The 20,859-nt window shown below is 38.1% G+C and overlaps 2 protein-coding genes across 2 annotated transcripts in view; one reads left to right on the top strand and one right to left on the bottom strand.

Annotated features, from left to right (window-relative positions):
- The window catches only part of LOC101746133 (protein CEPU-1), a 71,646-nt gene extending 56,671 nt beyond the window's left edge, over positions 1 to 14,975 (top strand). The window contains exons 2-10 of the mRNA XM_012697265.4: positions 2,575 to 2,672; positions 5,273 to 5,477; positions 6,356 to 6,514; positions 8,793 to 8,921; positions 9,516 to 9,653; positions 10,217 to 10,366; positions 10,562 to 10,669; positions 11,357 to 11,461; positions 11,956 to 14,975. Of these exons, the coding sequence (XP_012552719.1) occupies positions 2,575 to 2,672; positions 5,273 to 5,477; positions 6,356 to 6,514; positions 8,793 to 8,921; positions 9,516 to 9,653; positions 10,217 to 10,366; positions 10,562 to 10,669; positions 11,357 to 11,461; positions 11,956 to 11,975 (1,112 nt within the window). The 3' untranslated portion in view covers positions 11,976 to 14,975. The remainder of the gene's footprint in view (positions 1 to 2,574; positions 2,673 to 5,272; positions 5,478 to 6,355; positions 6,515 to 8,792; positions 8,922 to 9,515; positions 9,654 to 10,216; positions 10,367 to 10,561; positions 10,670 to 11,356; positions 11,462 to 11,955) is intronic.
- The window catches only part of LOC119628919 (uncharacterized), a 572,605-nt gene that overhangs the window by 37,939 nt on the left and 513,807 nt on the right, over positions 1 to 20,859 (bottom strand). The gene's annotated exons all lie outside the window — the stretch shown is intronic.

Genomic DNA, 20,859 nt, shown 5'->3' with positions numbered 1-20,859 from the left:
TTATCCACCTTGAGATGGCATGTCGAAACCGTCACTGTATTTCATAACAGTTGTCTCTTTAAATTATTACTGGTGGTAGGACCTCTTGTGAGTCCGCATGGGTAGGTACCACCGCTCTGCCTATTTCTGCCGTGAAGGAGTAATGCGTTTCGGTTTGAAGGGTGGAGCAGCCGTTGTAACTATACTTGAGACTTTGGAACTTATATTTCAAGGTGGGTGGCGCATTTACGTTGTAGATGTCTATAGGCTCCAATAACCACTTAACACCAGGTGGGCTGTGAGCTCGTCCACCCAACGAAGCAATAAAAAAGATAGGTCGATCAACCCTCAATAACAAAATGGTTTTAAACATTAATCGGTCGGCACCAAAAAAACCACAAAACAAATAATTCAGTGAATATGCAACGTGTGCGTTTCATGAAACCTCTATTCCCAAATTCCGTCCCACATTGAATTTCGGTTAGTTTTAGTAATTTGATTTAGTTCAGAGTGCAGTGTACACCGCACTAGTCAATTTCGGTCAACATCATATAATGCGTTTTACTATAGCATGGCTGCGTTTAGCTTTAGGGTACATAAAATATTTTTATCACTTTCAGTCTTGTAATAACTGATTACTGTAAGATGCAGCCGCAACAAGTGTCCTTATAAATGAAGCGGTCAGCGCAAAAGCAGCCTTTCATTATTTATTTTTTTTCGGCCGGGGTCCGAACCTCCTCCGAGGTCCCCGCGCATAAGAGGCGCGCGGAGTATGTGACACTCAACGATCTGCATGGTGTTGTGAGCAAACCGCGCGCAAGGATTTTAGGGCCTACCCACTAAACGACTCCCCTGCACTCTTACACCCGACGTCCGATCCCCTCCGAGGGCAGAACCCGGATGAGGAAGGGGGTTACCGCGGTCCACACTACAACCAGATGGCGCGGCTCACCCCTAGGACGCCCAGCCGACGGAGTCTTCGAGGCGAATCGAAGGCTCTGAAACGTCAGCTGTCTCGGTACGGCAGCCCGTCAGGCCGCCCAGACGGTGCCGCTGGTGTCCCGGAATACCCCACTGGACCAGAACTAGCCTGCCGGGTCGGGACGCGATAAACCGTCGACCGGTCGCTCTATTACTCCTTGGCAGCGCGCTAGAGTGCTGGTAGCGCGCCGCGCGGCCTCTACCCCTCAAGTTGCCCCTTGACCTTCACCGCAAAAGTGGCCTAGCCCACAAATTGTCATATTCGTATTTATATACTGCAATTTATTCAAAACATAAGAGAAGTTTTGATGCAAAACTGGCCTATCCCTAGTTTCACCTATAGATAACAGATACCTTTGTAAACATTATTTTTGCGCGTATTGTTTTAGCCTGCGAAGCAGTGTAATTTTTTTTTTTTTTATTGCTTATATGGGTGGACGAGCTCACAGCCCACCTGATGTTAAGTGGTTACTGGAGCCCATAGACATCTACAACGTAAATGCGCCACCCTCCTTGAGATATAAGTTGTAAGGTATAGTTACAACGGCTGCCCCACCCTTCAAACCGAAACGCATTACTGCTTCACGGCAGAAATAGGCAGGGTGGTGGTACCTACCCGCGCGGACTCACAACAGGTCCTGCCACCAGTAAATGATCTTCATATTAACTATGGTAAGCTTACGACATACGATACGATAAGCTTAGGCCATCTTTGCGCGGACGACCTCAGATATGCTTGGTATTCGTAGTAATTTCAATCGATACTTCGTTTTGTGTTTATGTTTCTGTTTATGTTGTGTACCTTTAGAAGAAAATCGTAGCCTAAGTTCTAGTTATGCACATATTTTTTGTTAGTGTAATTATGTAAGTAAATAAAGAGCTATGTAATAATTATACTCGTAATGTATAAGTAGGTATAAACGGTGTCGTTCATCTAAGTCTTGTAGGTTTGAAGCCGTTAAGTACCTATGATTTAAAATTCAATAATTTATTTTATTCACGAGTGTTGCAATTGAATATGCGTGGGCAGTTTATAATATATTAGGTCACTTATCTTTTTTATGTGCGGTTTGGAGATGTCGCATTTGACTTGACCCTGATTACGGCTTCTGAACACACTTGAGTGCATAGTTTTTGCGTATCTTGAATTGACAAATAAAATAATTGTGTATAATTAATAACTACCCTATTGGTACCACCACGAAGCGAAGCAGTGATGCTCTCCGATTTGAGCTGTGGGTCGACCATTACACTTGAGACTTAGAACTCATGTCTCAAGTTGGGCGGCATCATTCAAGTTGTGATATCTATGGGCTATCTATCTATCTACCTCTTTACTCTTGGTAGGACCTCTTGTGAGTCTGCACGGGTAGGTACCACCGCCCTGCCTATTTCTGCCGTGAAACAGTAATGCGTTTCGGTTTGAAAGGTAGAGCAGCCGTTGTAACTATACTGAGACCTTAGAACTTATATCGCAAGGTGGGTGGCGCATTTACGTTGTAGATGTCTATGGGCTCCAGTAACCACTTAACACCAGATGGGCTGTGAGCTCGTCTACCCATCTAGCAATAAAAAATATGTTCTTTTATTTAACCTTTGTTCTTTTTCTTTCAGATCTTCCGAAATTTGTGGGTGCTGGCTCAAATGTTACTGTTGCAGTGGGCAGAGATGCATCATTGACATGTCAAGTCGATAACCTACAATCCTTCAAGGTGAAAGTTTTAAACACAAAAATATACACACGGAAAATTATAGTTTGCGTAATTATTGGTGGTAGGACCTCTTGTGAGTTCGCACGGGTAGGTACCACCACCCCGCCTATTTCTACCGTGAAGCAGTAATGCGGCTGTGAGCGCGTCCACACATCTAAGCAATAAAAAAAAACATATATATTTTCACTAAGCTTAAAGCTTCGAGCGTTTTGTCGGCACCAAAAGTATACAACAGATGCTTTTTGAAATTTAGTTTAATCAGTAACATTGCGAATGTAATGTGGATCAAAATTTTTTTTTGGGTAAGTGCAAAAAAAATACTCTAGTAATACACGAAAAAAAGAAAAACTTCAAAGTACTTCCTGTTTGATGATAAATTGATTTTGTTCAATGAATAATTTAGATTATTTTAAAACAAAATCGAACAAGTATTACGGCGTGGCGCTTAATTTATTCACAATAGAACACCGAGCTTTCATAAAGTCAGTTTAATTAACTACGTTTATTGGCTCTTGCTCAATATTTATTATTTAAGTTTCGCCATTCGTCGAAGGAAATCTTAGTATTTTACTATTGAGTAAAGTTTTCCGATCAGATTCTCGATAGCATTGTGTTAATTAGTTCGTTTTAAATTTTCGGTAATAAAAGGTTTGCTGTGCTATGTTCGTGGATAATGCTTTTTGAGGTGTGGTGTGTTTTGTTGTATTACACGGGCCGACGAGCTTACGCCTGGCGTTAAGTGGTAGTTGTGGCCCAAAAACATCACAAAGTGAATATCGTCACTTGCTTTTTGAAGTGAAACTTCTTTAGACGCGTTGAGAGTAAAATTTTACTCGCGACAGATTCGTTACGGATAGAGAGAAAAAATACAATTTAGGAAGAGCGAGAGTGAGAAAATAGACAGAGCGTCTCGCGAACCACTCGACCGTTGAGAAGTTGTTAACACTGGCCCTAGCAAGAGCAGTGCTTCGCTAAATCTACCACCGGATCGGAAACGCGACCCACTGAAAAGATAGGGCGAGAAACTCAGTGGGCTGTGTCTGTGGGTCAATTCACTCGTCGAGCCCTTCGTCGCAAGCGATGGGTTCGTATACTTACTGCGGCTGCCCCACCCTTCAAATTGAAACGCATTATGAAAGCTAATATTGCAATTCTTTTACGTAACAACACCTTTAAAAATCACGTCTTTTATTATTTATTTTGATTTTAAGTTCATAAGCTTTGCTATTGCTTTTCATTGTTCGATAAAGGTAAAATATTTTTGTTTAGTAAGCCTACGCTATAACTTTATCGTTGTTTGTAAAAGTTGTTACAATAAAGCCGAAGGTCAGAATGGGGGAGTTACTTATATCAAATTGACGAAATTGTAAATTTGTGAAGTCAGAACGGGGGGTCACTTATATCAAATCGATGCGATTGTAAATTTGTAAAAACACTAGAAATCCTAGGAAGTGTTGTTATGCAGCACGGATAAGTGATACATCCGGTCATCGTTCTCGTCGAACCTGTCGCTTGCGACGAAGGGCTCGACGAGTAAATTAACCCACAAACACAGTCCCGTTTCCGATCCGGTCGTAGATTCTGCGAAGCACGGCTCTTGCTAGGGTTCGTGTTAGCAACGTCGTCAGGTTTGAGCCCCGTGAGCTCACCTACTAGTTAAACTTACGCTGACATATCCTCTCAAGGCTAACAGCTTAGGTAGGAAAAATAAAAAAAGATACAAACCTGTTTCTGCCGCAAAACAACTGTGAAATCCGATTCAAGGTGTAGGGCAGTCCTTACCAAATTCAGACCTCGGTATGATGTTCTCTGCTAAGTATAAAACTAAACACCAAATGGAACACGAAGTAACTGAAACATTAAGGCCAAATGTTGAAATGTCTTACCGAAATATTCTTCTACACTACCACGTAAATGTTTAACGATAATCGAAATCACATTACACTTATAATATAGCAGAATATCATTTAAAAGGTCGTTCATAGGAAACTGCGTGCCGATTTCGTTTACACGTTCCCATTTCGTTTAGTTTTCTCTGAGGAATTGTTTGAGATGATCCCATCTTCTCGTTTTTACTATCGCAACGCCCGCCACCGGAGTAGAGTGTCCATCCATACTACTTAGAACCACTGCGTTCGTCCCACAGTGCGTTTCCAGAAATCTTTTTTGCCACGTACCATCCGGCTTTGGAATGAATTCCCCTCCACGGTGTTTCCCGGGCGTTATGACATGTTTTTCTTCAAACGAGGCTTGTGCAGAATACTGAACGGTAGGCAGCGGCTTGGTTTTGCCGCTGCTATTATTGACATCCATGGGTGACGGTAACCGCTCATCATAAGGTGTACCGTATGCTCGTCTACGTATGGACATAAAAAAACCTTAAAATTGATATACGAATACCGTACTACGCGGTTTTCATATACCCCACTATAAATAAGAATTATTTTGTTGCGTTAATGTATATAACAATTACTTTCAGTGTGTTTTTCATCGTACAATTGCAATTGCATTTAAAGGTCACCGATAAATAAATCGGTCACTTCAAAAATAATTTTAAATCTAAATTTATGCATAGTGTTTTTAACTTTATCTTCCAAAAGGTCGCATGGCTTCGCGTTGACACGCAAACTATACTTACAATAGCCGGACACGTGATCACCAAGAACCACAGGATCAGCGTCAGCCATGGCGACGGCGCCTGGACATTGGGCCTGAAAGAAATCGGCCCAGCTGACGGCGGACGATACATGTGTCAGGTCAACACCGAACCAATGATGAGTCAGACTCACTTCCTACAAGTTGTCGGTATGTTCTCTTTAATATTGTTCTAGAATATAGTCTTAGTAAAAAGTCCCATATATTATAGATATACACAGAGTTTTGTCTCTTTCGCTCATACTTGACGCAGACGCAGACTCTTGGCTGCATCGCTTATTATAGGCTTTATTTTCGTTAACATAGTGATGCTATCACTGCGAGACGGTTTTCCTACTCATAAGCTGTTACATATCGTATTTTGGCAGCAGGGAGCTATTTGGTAAAATTCCCCAGTGACAGTCTAAGCCGCCTTTAAAAGCCGTTAGTAGGAAACGATTGTAAAAACACCTACGTAGAAAGTTTGAAAACTTGAGCATTTAAAATCATTTTAAGCACGCAGTGTTACTTTATGAAAATAGGCAACGATAATATATGCTATGCTGTTTTCATTGAAGAGCATAAAACCAATTTCTAAGCATGTTTTTGAAGGTTAGTCATCCGTGACCACGAAACCGGTAATGTAATCAAAAGGTTCGAAATAACGATAATAATAAACCGTATAAAGTAGTTATAATTATATATACAACTCTTGAAAAGCTATCAAGAAAAAAAAAGTGATCAAAACAATTTTATATTATAATAATATACAAATCCTAATTAGCGTAGAAACGCTGAGAGCACACCTGAGCTTAGGCCATAGATGTCATAATAAGAATGTCCCCATCAAGATTTCGACCATAAATCGAATTCTCAGATATAGAGAAACAGAAGTTATTCTTCCCTATACATCGGAACGCATATCTTTGCTTCAGAAATAGGCAGCACGGATGATAGGTAGTCCACAATTTTCATGTTCTCCGAACCAGATTCTGTTCTTGTCAAGATCTTGTGTAAAGAAGAGCCAATGATGGTTGTTTTTTCACCAGTTCCACCAGATATTGACGATGACGCAAGCAGTGGTGAGGTACTTGTAAAAGAAGGAGAAAATGCGGCGTTACGCTGTATCGCCACCGGGACCCCACTTCCCAGCATAACATGGAGAAGGGAAGACTCTAGACACTTCAAAATAGATAATCAAACATTAGGTGAGTTCTTCCTATTCGTACACTCTTGACAGAGTGGTCGTGGTCATGCATCAGTCGGATCCTGCGATACCGATGCTCTCGCGATGCGACGCCATGTGGCACGATGTTCCGCAGAGTGAGAGCAAACATTTATGTTGGAGTGAGTAACAGATTTTATGAGGTCGGTCCATCGTGTTGGAGATCGTTTTTTTGTCATTAGGTGAGTATCTGAAAGAAATGTTTACGTTTTAAAAATCGGTTTTCAAATCGAACCATTATTGCTTCGTAGCAGAAATAAGCAGGATGGTGGTCATACACATGCGGGCTTACAATACGTCCTACCACGTTAATTTCAAGAAAGCCCTTGTTTGTAAGTTTGATTGCATCAAAAGCTTTGGTCTGGTCCATAAAAACAACATCTATCGACAGCGTGAGAAACTTTCGTCGTTTCCAAACAAATGCTAATAGCCGATTAATGATTTTATATTATATACTTTTTGGAATTTCTTTATCTCTACGTCTACTAATATGAATCAATCTTAATTCAGGACAACCGAAAACCCTCTAATGCTCTCCAAGTAATGATATTATCCTCGTTCAGTCGTTAATACACGTGTGAGTCGTTTTTCGATAATCTTCCGGAAGTCTAGTGTGGGGGTATCAAGCTCAATAATCCCAAAAAAACCTTCATTGAGCGGCAATTCGGAATTTTCTTGGAAGGATTTGTTTTATGGTCATCACAGGTAGAATTTTTCCGTATAAAGTTAATAATCAATAAAAAATTTCGAAAGCATATTCTGAGATCATTCGGGACGAGAATCCTGATTGTTTCTACTCCGAATATACGCTCATACATTGAAGCTTGAACTATCGTTATGCAACAGAATATGTTTCTGGATGGGTGGCGTCATTACAGTCCCAATTTCTATTTTATGCGGTAGCTTTGTATTGGTTAAGCCGTGATTTCGTTCACTCATTAAAACAAAAATTAACAATTTCATATAAACATTTTCTCACATTTTATGTAAATACACATATCGTAAGATCACAATTAACCTTTGTTTAAGCTGTCCAAAATATTTCGGCATTTGGTGTATTATATTAAATAATATTGCACAATTATAATTCCCAAAAGCAAAGCATAATGTTACAGCTATTATTATGGAGCATTAACTGTAATTGGTGGTAGCTTATAAACAAAACAATTCGAAAACATCTCCAAAGTTCTACCTCGAAGTGATTTTGCAGATAACAAGAAACCGACTACGTCTCTACCAACGTAACTTGAAACAAGCACTTGATGTTCCAATACTTAGAAAGTCTCAAGTATAATAATACTCTGCAGTTTTGTACTCAGTTTGTTTAAGCGTACAATGCAAATAAGAGTTTACATTCAATTTATAACCGCAGCCACAAAAGTTTCTCCTTTGTATGGCCGTAGTTAGTTGTTGGAATGGCGACAACTTGTGTGCATTACTGTGACAGTTTTTGCTGAGCTCCGCATTGTATGTTTGCCGAGCCACAGTAGTGTGAATGCCAGATAAAGGCTATTTCATAGCGAATTTAAATAAAACGATTGTTTGTTTGGGGAATTAAGGGAAATTGTGCTAATTTTGCGAGGTTTGTCACAATTATTTTAATATTCTAACGAAATCTCTTTAATGATCCTCGATTTGTGTTACTTGGTAAACGAAAACAAATATATTTCCGTTTGAAATTTTATTAGATTACTAGCGGCCGGCTCCGGCTTCGCTCGGATCTTTAACAAAAATTTCAACGATATTTGACGTTATTTAATTTTTTTAAATAAAATAACACTTATTGCGGCTTAACTATCATAATTAGATATGTGCTGTCGCGACACTTTTTGTAATTAATAATGTGTTCTACAAGGTATTATTACATTATTTTTACATTACATTATTTTATTCTATCATCAATAATTTTCGATGTAAATAATATTTTGGGTATTTTTTTTTACACCTTGGGTTACATTATTTGAGTTTTAGTAAGGATCCCTAAGTTTTTTCAAAAAAAATTATAGCCTATGTCACTCGGGAATAGTGTACCTTCCAAACAGTGAAAGATTTTTTCAAAACGGTTCAGTAGTTTCGGAGCCTATTCAATACAAACAAACAAATAAATCTTTCCTCTTTATAATATTAGTATAGAGTATAGATAATATAGTACACAGAGGTAATACAATAAATGCGTAACACATAGATACGTATGTCTCTGATGCAACAATTCTGTTGTAGAACAATGTATGAATGCATCAATTTCCTGTCCTTTGTTCAAGTCTCCAAATGGAACAGTCCGTGGTTGAATCTAACCGGAGTCGAGAGAGCATCGTCTGGCGCATATCTGTGCATCGCCACAAATGGCGTCCCTCCTTCAGTAAGCAAGAGGATTCTAATCAACGTTATGTGTGAGTTTTAAAATAGTTCATGTGTCTAAAATTCTATAAAATATGCTTGATATCAAACTAAAGTTTGTAGAACTTGGTCTTTGACAAAATTTCTTATTTATTTTTTCGGTTCAAAAACTTTCTTAGAACTTTTTTTGGAAATAATACTCGTATTTATAATGTTGTATATGCACAAAGATAAAATCGATGCCTCCAATGAACACTACACTAACTCCAAATTCGTAGGATTACAGGAGGAGCGTTTAAACGAAAAAAGTTAATAAAATCTTGCAGATATATTTAAGGTTTTTTTTTGTGAAACTAGCTGATTTACTCTTGCTTCGAACCCCATCAATAATAATTTGTAATACTTTTAAAATAGTGAAGCGATTTGCGTGAAAAACGAAAATTTCAAAATTTTGAGTTAAACTAGTGTTCATTGGAAGTATGGAAATGTAAGCAACAACGAACAAAGAATAAAGTCTTGATACTAAAACACTGAGTTACTTTTGTGGCATTTAAAGATGTTCTTAGTGTTCGATCAGGCTAATAGAACGCTTTATTATTTTAATAAAATGTAAGCAATAATATTAGTGCTATATAATTTTATTATAGTCGGGCCATCAGTATGGGCTGGTCGTGTAGCTGTAAGAGCACCAGCTGGAGGTGCTGTAACCCTTCAGTGTACAGCTGAAGCATTTCCGCATCCAGGTGTATATTGGACACTCAATGGGGAACAACGACTTGTAAACGGTGAGGATTAATTTCTTAGTAGAGTTGCATTGGTCACATATGATAAGTGTTTTTGCATATAGATCTTATATCAAGCGATTATCAGGGTCCACAAATAAAGCATCCCGTTACTCTCACTCTGAAACGTGTGGTTAAAATCTCTATTTCATTGGAATAATGACTATCCATCTCTTTAAAACAGATACGCTTTTGCTTTACCCCAAAATTTTTGGAAGATCATTATAAGCCTACCACACGGCTACTGTTATCTTTAACATTATCTACTATAAGTAATTGACTATTTATTTTTTGCCAGCCTGATAATATTGTTATTTATTCTCTTCATTCGTGAATAGATAATCAATACATGTATGAGTCTTAAGGGAAATTGGCATTAAGATCATAATATTATGAACTTATATTATAACTACACTATGCTTATTTGACCGCTTGACATAAAAGTGATTCACGATATAAAATCTTATATTAGATTAGTTTAAGATAAACATTTGTTCAATTCCTCAAATTTTATTCAAATCCGGTATAGTGGAATGAACAATGAAAATACACATTTCATTTTATAGGTACAAAACATAGATTGAGTATTAGTTCAAGAGGATATCGACATACGGTGAATTTAGTTGTGACTGACATGTCTATAGAAGATGCTGGAGCTTACAGATGTCACGTCGAGAACACGCTTGGGAAAGCCCAGGCGGAATTGTTTTTACATCGTGAGTATTGAATTTCGAGAAAAGTACCAAATAAAAACCATTGAACCGACTAAGCAGCCCATATTTATATTATTTTTCAAGTATTACTTACTCTCATTCAGTATCTTCTTGTATGCTTCCTCAAAACTAGTTTTTACAATCCATATTTAATAGATAAATCTATTTTGACTATTTACACTATATTCTATCCTTCAGTTCTAACAACAACAACCACGACAACCACTTCTACTACTACTACTACAACTACAACTACAACCACAACATCAACTACGAGTCAACCGCCTACAACTACGCCGGTCACATGTAAGTTTACAATTTTTGGTAGCATCTGATTGCTAAGTTCCGATGGCATATCTAACCGCGTTATTAAACTTCGTCCCGCTCAACTAATCGTGATGTTGCATTAAGTTCAAGTTTATAGAAATCAATTGTTGAATAATTGGGTAAGGCCCAATATTGTTATAGAAATCTCGTTATAGAAATTAGAAATCTTGTTATAGAAATCAAAAGGTAAATCCTACCTCCTTGACGTGTGATATTGATATCTCAAATATGATAAAATATTGTTTAGCGGTTGTTCCAACCTTCAAATCACAACATGTTACTTCTTCGCGTACCTACCCATGCGGGCTTATAATAGATCTTATAACCACTAAATGCGATAGTTGTATACTGGAGTAATAGGCAAAGAGCGTTATCCTTTTTTGGTATATCCCGTAGTCGTCTTTACGCTACCAACGACAAGAGTTCGGATGTTCATATTTTAAACACCACACAGCCAAATTATTCTTTATTATTTATTGTGCACACAGTTAATACAATACAATTATTGCGAAAAGTTATAAAATGGCGAGCTTAACTCAACAATTGAGTTATCTACCAGCTAACCGTTCTTAAAGAGGGAGAGCTTTACATAAGTGGGTAGATTCTAGGTTAGTAGTTCTGGTAGGTTATTATGTTCAGTTGAAGAATTTAATTTATAATTTTTAGATGATACAGAAAGGCATTTAGAACAACTTCACCGCGGAGTCTTAGAAGATCCGGCTCTTAACAATCCATACGTTGTTCTCAGCCAGCACCAAATGCAGAATCTCGGTATGCATTAAATCATTATTCAAATAATATATTTTTTATTGCTTAGATGGGTGGATGAGCTCACTGCCCACTTGGTGTTAAGTGGTTACAGAGATCTACTACGTAAATGCCGCCACTTGAGATATGAGTTCTAAGGTCTCAGTATAGTACAACGGCTGCCTCACCCTTCAAACCGAAACCCATTCACGGCAGAAATAGGCAGGGTTGGTGGTACCTACCCATACGGACATCAGTAAGAAAAATATAATCTGAATGTATGATATGTTAAATATTAGTGAGACGTGTTTACAATAAAACATTTTGTAGTGTCTGGAATTAGTTTTTGTGTGTAAAGTCTCGAGGAAAGTCTATGTCATGTCCTGATACTAAAAGTGTTTAATGTTTTTATATATCTAGTTTCGATGTATGCTTTTAATCAATCTCAATAACACAAACCTCACTGTTATTGGAATTATTAATTTGAATCGTGTTTTATTGAGAGTGAATAATTATAGAAATGATGACGACAATGTGACCAGAGGCCGGGGTTCGTGGACCCTGGAGCGACGGTTGGCCTCCAATGGAAGCTGCAGCACCGAGAAATTTTCATGTCAGCATTGGACTATACGTAATGTTCGTGATAATAGCGTGACGTTTAGAACTGTGAGAATTGTATGCTATGATGACAATTGAACTTTGTAACTAAGATTGTTGAAGCGGCTTCAGAAATGGTACGTTTAAGGCTTCGTCAAACAGAACGCGTACTTAGCGCGCGTCAGAACGCTAAACTGACGGCGAGATGTGCTGTACTACTATGGTAACATACTGCCAAACAGAGCCCCAGCGCTATAAGTACGCAACGCTCTGTCGCGGTGTTAGGACTCTTTGACGTCAGGCGTTGTATTTTTTTACAAATTTCATTAATTTAGCGTCCGAGTGAATGTGTATTAAAATACAAAATTTTATAGAATTTGTTAGAAAATAGTCGTGCTTATACAATGCCACATCTGAATCACTCGACATCTTAATACTTTTAAATTTTCACACTGCTATCGAAAGGCACTATGATTTGGCGAATGCGTTTCGTCAAGGAGCGTTGGACTCATCTAGTCAATTTGTGTGACATGAAAAGAGCGCGACGTTAAAACGCTGCGCTAAGTACGCGTTCTGTTTGACGAAGCCTTTATAAACTATGATTCCATCTGAAAATAAGACATTCCGTTTTGTACCTATTTTGTCCACGCGTAGGAAGAGACTGTTTAATGTTACGATGTAAGTGATCGATGTGAATCTAACTATAGATAAAGTATTCAGCTGAAGACAGTGATGACTTTCCTGAAACTCTATACCCACGAATTAGAGTAAAGTAATTAAGTTTCCATTGCTAATTTTGAATCACTTTATTTCCAAGAAGCATATTATCTCCAATTAATACTGTTTAATTAACATAATTTGAGAAAGTAAATTTTAATACAGTAGTCGCATTGCAATTTTCATCTTCATTGCATACTCAGTCTTCGACAGAGATAAAAAAAGTTTTAAGGATAAGTAGCAAACGAATTTTAGTTACAAGAATTAAATTGAACTTTGCGAAGTTATAAACAGATTTGTAAGCTTCTCGGAAATTAAGTGTTTCGTTGGAAGCATTAAGCTTGGAAACAACGCAACGATTGCGGAAAATTGAGTTTATCGATAAATGTAAATAATTAATGTTGATTTGTACGAGATTGTTCCCTTTGAGAGAATAAACAATTTTTTTTGCTATCTCCGCTGTGAATAGATAAGCAGATTATAAGCGACACATTGTTAACAAAAAAAATCGGTTGTCTGTAAAGTCGGTTTACTGATGATAGTTGAACGTGACAACGTCATAAGAAAATACTGATGGTATGGTTTCATTTTTCAAAAGAAAATTTTAATTTTATTTGTTTGATAGATATTTTGTATGGACAATTGACACCACTCACCACATTTACTTTTCACTGAACTTCATACTTGACGAAAACATGTAAATGTATTATTGTATAGCAGCTGTCCACGCGGATGCATCGCTCACTCAAGTAGGAGAGAGACATGTCGAACGCTGCCGAACGTGGAGGCCGATTGTGCCTCTTTGTCGCTCGTTGCGCGTCCTCGCTTGCACTTCAAGCCTTAAATGGAACGCCTCATGAGTCATGTTTTTTCGTGCGTGCAGCCGGCTCCATCGAATTATAAGACGTTGTCATGTCGAAAAATCAATCGCTGTATATAATTCCTCGAGAAGCTAGCCATATCATATTTCTAAAATACTCTATTATGTTAAAACCTTTGGCATCCACTCCGATTATATAGGCGAGTTTTTCATTCTGTTCATCCAATTTGAATGGTTTTAGTTGATTGATCCACGTAGTCTCTGTCAGCATTATAAGCTTTTCCTTGTCTCTTAACCCGAAATTAATTCAAATATACGAATCGCGTTGTGCTATATTATCTTAATCCTTTTTACTTGATGTTCAAGAGGGTTCTTTGTAATTGGTGAAAACTTCACTTTGAACAGTTACTGACCGTTACTTAGTTTTTCAGTTTTCACCAGACGTAACCGTCATTAAAATTACCTTTACATACATAATCAACTTCTTTTTTTATTGCCCTTGTAGGCTGACGAACATACGGCCCGACTGGTGGTGAGTGGTTACCGTCGCCCATGGACTTCAGCAATGCCAGTGGCAGAGCCAAGCCGCTGCCTACCGCAGACTATCTCAACTTCAACTATCTAAAACTACCTTTAAAGCTGTAAAGTATTTGAAACGTCGGAAATAATAAAACGAAAATAATAAATATGAGATTAAACTGTAAAAGCAGTTTTAATTATGACCGCTATCTTTTAGGTGCTTTGGAGATCATTTTCTGGAAATAAATCTAAAAGTGAAAGGCCATTTGGCCTAAGCGAAATTTCTTATCCGTTTCATTAGCATTAACAGTTCGATGTTTTAATTGAACTTCAATTAAGTTTACTCCAATCATATGGCCGAAGAAGTCTTTTAGTTACGATATTCTTTCCAAATTTTAAACTTTAAATGGATCTCTGGTAAAGTTGCAAAAATGTTACTTAAACCAAAGCCTTTCAGTCCTCGATGTAATTTATACCTTAAACGCTAATGGTAAAACTATTTAATTGTTTCTTCTATCCGTTTCATAATTTTTTGAATTATATAGGTATGTTCATTATATTTCAAAATTTGTGTTTTCGCCTCAACAAAATCCAAGCTTAAGCCACATCCGAATCGATTATTTGGCTATTTTTGGATCTATTATTTGGATATATATTATGGAAAATTTGTCAAGGCTATGATTCAATTATGAAATGATTGATTCATGTCTAAAGCTTTTGATTTCGTTTAAGTATTTTAAAGCTTTTCTGTGTGTACTTATCCAATTTGTTTTCGTATACCGTGTTATTTATAATTAAATTATCTATGGCTAATTACTAATATGTATAAAGCGATCCTTAAAATTGTAATTATTGTTCCGTTGTATAAATAAATTGTAAATTTTTTATTTGTTTTTATTTCACTCTCACTGCATTAATATTAAGTATACGATATTCAAGGTGTGGGTGTCAACTGCTAAGCATCACAATTTCTAATTTCCCATGATTCAGCTTGAGCAATGATAATTGTTACTCAGCTGTTACTAATCAGACTCCAGACTTTTCAATTAAGCTTTTTATTTGCTTCAAACCACTCTTGACTCAGTTTGATAAAAAAATATAAAAAAAATCAATAACTCTCTGTCTTAATGATGATTCATATGAAATGATCGAGACGAAATATTCACTGATTTAGTTGGTAGCATGTTCTAATTTTTTGTTATACATTGATAATGTGCGCTTTACATGATCGTACTCATTAAGCTTTGGACTCGTAGTTACAGTTTTAGATATAAGTGGAATTGGATTAAAACTGGTGGTAGGACCTCTTGTGAGTCCGCGCGGGTAGGTACCACCGCCCTGCCTATTTCTGATCTTAGAACTTATATCTCAAGGTGGGTGGCCCATTTACGTTGTATATGTCCATGGGCTCCAGTAACCACTTAACACCAGGTGGGCTGTGAGCTCGTCCACCCATCTAAGCCATAAAAAAAGAAGGTAAAGTAATTTCCATGATTATGTATTGGTCTATCAAATCAATTACTTCTTACCAGCACGCTTCATGGCAGCTAAAAATGTTGCGTCATTGCAGAAAAGCCTATATTAAATTTCATCTCGTGCTAGATAGACATTTTAATAAACAATTCAAAAACAGCAACAATCTTACCGAATCCTATGATTAATGTCGTTTTTTAGAATATTATTAAAACATGTTTTAAGTTAAACTAAATAGTTTATAGGAAAAAAAAAACAGTTTGGAATGCAAAATAATGTCCGCATCGGCAAGACTAATTTACTATGCCTAGCAGTTTCAATAATTATCAAAAATTTACTTAAAATCTATTTTTAAAGGATTATATTTTATTAACTGAATACATAATAAAGAAGAAAAAGAAAGGAAACAGCTTTAATTAATTAATGCCGCTTCAAAGTTACGTCTATGGTAACGAAAATGGAAGATGACTTTAAAGTATAATGCAAAAACTCAGAGCTTTTAGATGCGGTGCGGTCTTTAGGGCGATCTCTATGCATTGTTTGGTAATAAAATAAAAAACAAACAAAATGAAAATCAAGCAACAAGAGACCTTAGAACTTATATCTCAAGGTGGATGGCGCATTTATGTTGTAGATGTCTATGGGGTCCGGTAACAAATTAACATTAGGTGGGCCGTGAACTCATCCACACACGTATATGTAAGCTTGAGGGTAGACATTATCTTGTTGAACACCAAGTAAAACGATGTCACTTTTTGATTCCTGATTTAATCAACAATATGTTATCTTAACAATTCACTTTAACACTTGTCCAACTTTAACCAGTACGTACAACAGTCACTGAATCACACAACGTAACAAGGATATAGTAAGTGCACCAGGCAAGCGCAGTACAACGAATGTTCATTTCAAGGCACGTTCCGCCTTTTTATACTAGCCGGCGCAGCTGGCTTATGAGTCACTTCTGTTGCAGCTGTTGTTTACGAGTGGAACGACACGGCCGGCGCGCCTGGCTTGTGTGAGTCACTCCTATTGCACGTGCTATATAACATAAATATCGTTAACGCCGTCATATACAATAAAATATAATAAAAAATAAACTTATCACAAGATAGTCGTGAGCACATTTACCTAATGTAAGCAATAAATAAATATAATGAGTGAAACAGTAGTGCTCACGGTGGAAAGCCTATCTCATAAAATGTAATAAGGAGCAGATTTAGTTTGTTTGCTAAGGCAGCTATTGTCCCTGAGGCAACACAGTTTGTTTGTTTATTTGATGTTGAAAGCGAATTCACTTATGTTTATCGTAATATGTTCTTTTTTCTGTTTTTTTTTTCTTCTTTTGGGTGGATGCAATACACCGATTCACGGATCGTTTGGAGCCTCTGGGTCTGCGGAGGGACATCGGTTCCCTCTGTATTTTGTACCACATGTTCCATGGGGAGTGCTCTGAGGAATTGTTCGAGATGATACCAACGTCTCGTTTTTACTATCGCACCGCCCGCCACCGGAGTAGAGTTCATCCATACTACCTGGAGCCACTGCGGTCATCCACAGTGCGTTTCCAGAGATCTTTTTTGCCACGTACCATCCGGCTATGGAATGAGCTCCCCTCCACGGTGTTTCCCGAGCGCTATGACATGTCCTTCTTCAAACGAGGCTTGTGGAGAGTATTAAGCGGTAGGCAGCAGCTTGGCTCTGCCCCTGGCATTGCTGAAGTCTATGGGCGACGTTAACCACTCACCATCAGGTGGGCCGTATGCTCGCCTGCCTACAAACGCAATAAAAAAAAAAAAAAAATCGATTCAAAAGTGCATTGTCACTCGGTAGCAGCAAACATCGACATTAACAATCCTTGACGTTATTATCTGTGAGCTATGACCAGGTTGGCTGAACAAGGCATTGTTGGCCATGAGCGACGCTTTCCACTTACAAATGGGGTAAGTGATTCGGTCGTCATTAAAGACAAATTTTGAAGTCGTCGTGGCCTAACGGATAAGACGTCCGTCCGGTGCATTCGTGTTGAGCGATGCACCGGTGTTCGAATCTCAGGCGGGTACCAATTTTTCTAATGAAATACGTACTCAACAAATGTTCACGATTGATTTCCACGGTGAAGGAATAACATCGTGTTATAAAAAATGAAACCCGCAAATTTATAATTTGCGTAATTACTGGTGGTAGGACCTCTTGTGAGTCCGCGCGGGTAGGTACCACCGCCCTGCCTATTTCTGCCGTGAAACAGCAATGCGTTTCGGTTTGAAGGGTGGGGCAGCCGTTGTAACTTTACTTGAGACCTTAGAACTTATATCTCAAGGTGGGTGGCGCATTTACTTTGTAGATGTCTATGGGCTCCAGTTAGCACTTAACACCAGGTGGGCTGTGAGCTCTTCCACCCATCTAAGCAACAACAAAAAAATTAAAAAAAAATTGAGAGTGGATTTTTGCAAAACCAAATTTTTCCCTATTTTAATGCTGCAAATCATACCTAATAATAGCTATTAATAAAGATTATGTGGAAAGTGCTTTCTCCGAGAGAATTATATTTAAGCGTGAATTAAATCAGCATAATATTCATTCCGAGACGTGTGCTATTACTTACGTTTCTGCTAATTAATCAAGGCTGACATTACGAATTTCTACGAACGTTTGTAGCTCTAATGTGGCGAATAAAATTACAATAAAACAGCGCTATCGCGGACTAATGGTGCGAAGTTCCTATTTATTGCACCTGAATGGTATAGGTACTGGGCGCTTGTGAATTCATTAGTTTTTTGCACTGTCGATTTTCCTCAGAAGCTTATGTTTATGTGATACTACGGGTTTTAGTAGCTTACCAAAATATATTATGTTTTCTTGAATGTACTTTTTTTAAATGTATTAAAAATACTTTTAAAAATAACGTTAAGGTTTAAATCTTGCGTTTTTTTGTAGTCATTACATTTGTAGTCTTTACCTACGAAATTGCCGTCTAATATACAGAGAGTTATTGCTTTTTTTTGATAATTTTTAATATCTATCAATGTACCTGTGGTGTCGATGCATTTTTGCATTGCATTTGCATTGGTAGTCTTTCATGGCCCTTCTTGAAGAAGTCAGGTGTACGGGAGTCAACAAACTCCTCAAAGGAATTTTGTGCTCCCTTGACAAGAAGTTGTTCAAAGTTTGAAAACAGTAGGAGTCTGTCGGGATTTGGCCTGGTAAGTGCTGTAGATGATAGCAAACCTCCGACCCTAATTCTAATAGCACAGTGACCATCTGTTGTGGCGTATGAGGTCCAGCTTTAAGAAGGAGGATTAACCAAAGCTGGTCGGAGATTCACAGTACTTATCCGCAGTAATGCTGGTGTGATGATAAGAAGCTGTAATTAATTATACCTGTAACTGACAGACTGTGAAATTGCCAACCCGTCAATACAATAAACGAAATTGCTTACGTACGTCTAGCATATTATTATAGAAAGTCATTACGTAGGCTTCGCAGCACCAAAATGAATAAGTCAAAACATTTTCGTTGTGTACAAAAACCTCGTCCCACGACGTATGGGAAACAAGGCGAATGGATAATAACATTTTTGGTTAGCTACGTGGGTCGTATAAGGCTCGGGTTTACGAGCTGATCCCGACACCCAATAGACGCCGATAATCTATTTACCTCAGTTTTAGAGTATCCGTAACATTTTATTGTAGGCGTTGTTATTGAATTTCGGAAAACAAATATCTCCAAATCACTTTTACATTAGCTTTTTATCGCACTAGATGGGTGGACGTGTTCAACGGTATGTTTAATTGTTATCCGAGCCCATAGACGGCACAACGTAAAACCGCCACTAATAATGAGGAGGTAAGGTCGGAATTGTTGTGTATAAAAACTGTCCCATCTAAGTAGCTTCACGGGATAGTACATTTGCCAGCTTGCTCACGCCCTACCGCCAATATAACTGTCCAATGATATTTAAAAAAATTATTGACACTTATTAAAAAAAATGATTCGTTTTCTAATGCTTTGAGTGAGTTATTTATAGGATAACAAAATTCTAAAGGCATAAAAATCTAAATTTGAAACAAATTCTTTTAGAACGAAGTCGTTTTCTATTACGTCCATGACACACGAAAAGCCTAGATATGTATAATAATATGTATTATTGTAGTTGAAGGTAGATGAAAATAGGAAAAGAAGTGTCATAGCGGTCAGGAACACAAATGGAGTATTCGACGCTAAGGTCCGGCGTCCCGAGGGGGAGAGTGATGGGAGGGATGTGCTCCGCAATAAGCGCTTCGCTTTCCCTCCTTTGCCTCTTCATTAATTTCTCATTCATGCGAGGTTCGGACGTTGGTTGTTGAATGACAGGAGGTTTTAGTTGGTTCGACTCCGACATGCCTCGCCCGCCATCCCTAGTGGAGGGCGGAAGTCCAGCGATTTCCTCATGACTAAAAAAAGGAGGTCTAAACGAGAAACTAAACCTTTTTTTTATTGCCTAGGTCTGTGGACGAGCTCACAGCCCACTAGGTGTTAAGTGGTTACTGGAACCCATAGACATCTACAACGTAAATGCGCCACACATCTTGAGGTATAAGTTCTAAGGTCTCAGTATAGCTACAACGGCTGTCCCACCTTTCAAACCGAAACGCATTACTGCTTCACGGCAGAAATAGGCGGGGTGGTGGTACCTGCCCGTGCAGACTCACAAGAGGTCCTACCACCAGTAATTACACAAATTATAATTTTGCGGGTTTGATTTTTATTACACGATGTTATTCCTTCACCGTGGAAGTCAATCGTGAACAATTGTTAAGTACGTATTTCATTAGAAAAATTGGTACCCGCCTGAGGGATTCGAACACCGTTGCATCGCTACATACGAATGCACCGGACGTCTTATCCTTTAGGCCACGACGACTTCAGAAAAGCCGCTGCCTTCCGTAAAAGTATTACGGTAGGCAGCGGCTTGGCTCTGCCCCTGGCATTGCTGAAGTCCATGGGCGACGGTAACCACTCACCATCAGGTGGGCCGTATGGTCGTCTGCATACAAGGGCAATAAAACAAAAAAATTACGAATAGATAAATTCATTCACTATTTGCATTTGACTTGTATTTTCTTGACTTGATTGTATTTTCACAATGTACCAGGTTACCACCTGAATAAAATGTCGACAGACATGGAGAACGACAAAATGATTTGTCGAAATCATGGAGAATATTATTTCAGAGCACTCGCGTTTAAGCTACGAATAGATTAAATTTACTGATTAGAAGAGAAATATCAAAATTGTACGAACTCAGATTTTAATT

Source organism: Bombyx mori, chromosome 9 (assembly GCF_030269925.1).
Source record: "Bombyx mori chromosome 9, ASM3026992v2".
NCBI lineage: Eukaryota > Metazoa > Arthropoda > Insecta > Lepidoptera > Bombycidae > Bombyx > Bombyx mori.
Note: the sequence above shows the minus strand (reverse complement) of the source record. Positions and strands in the feature narration are given on the sequence as shown.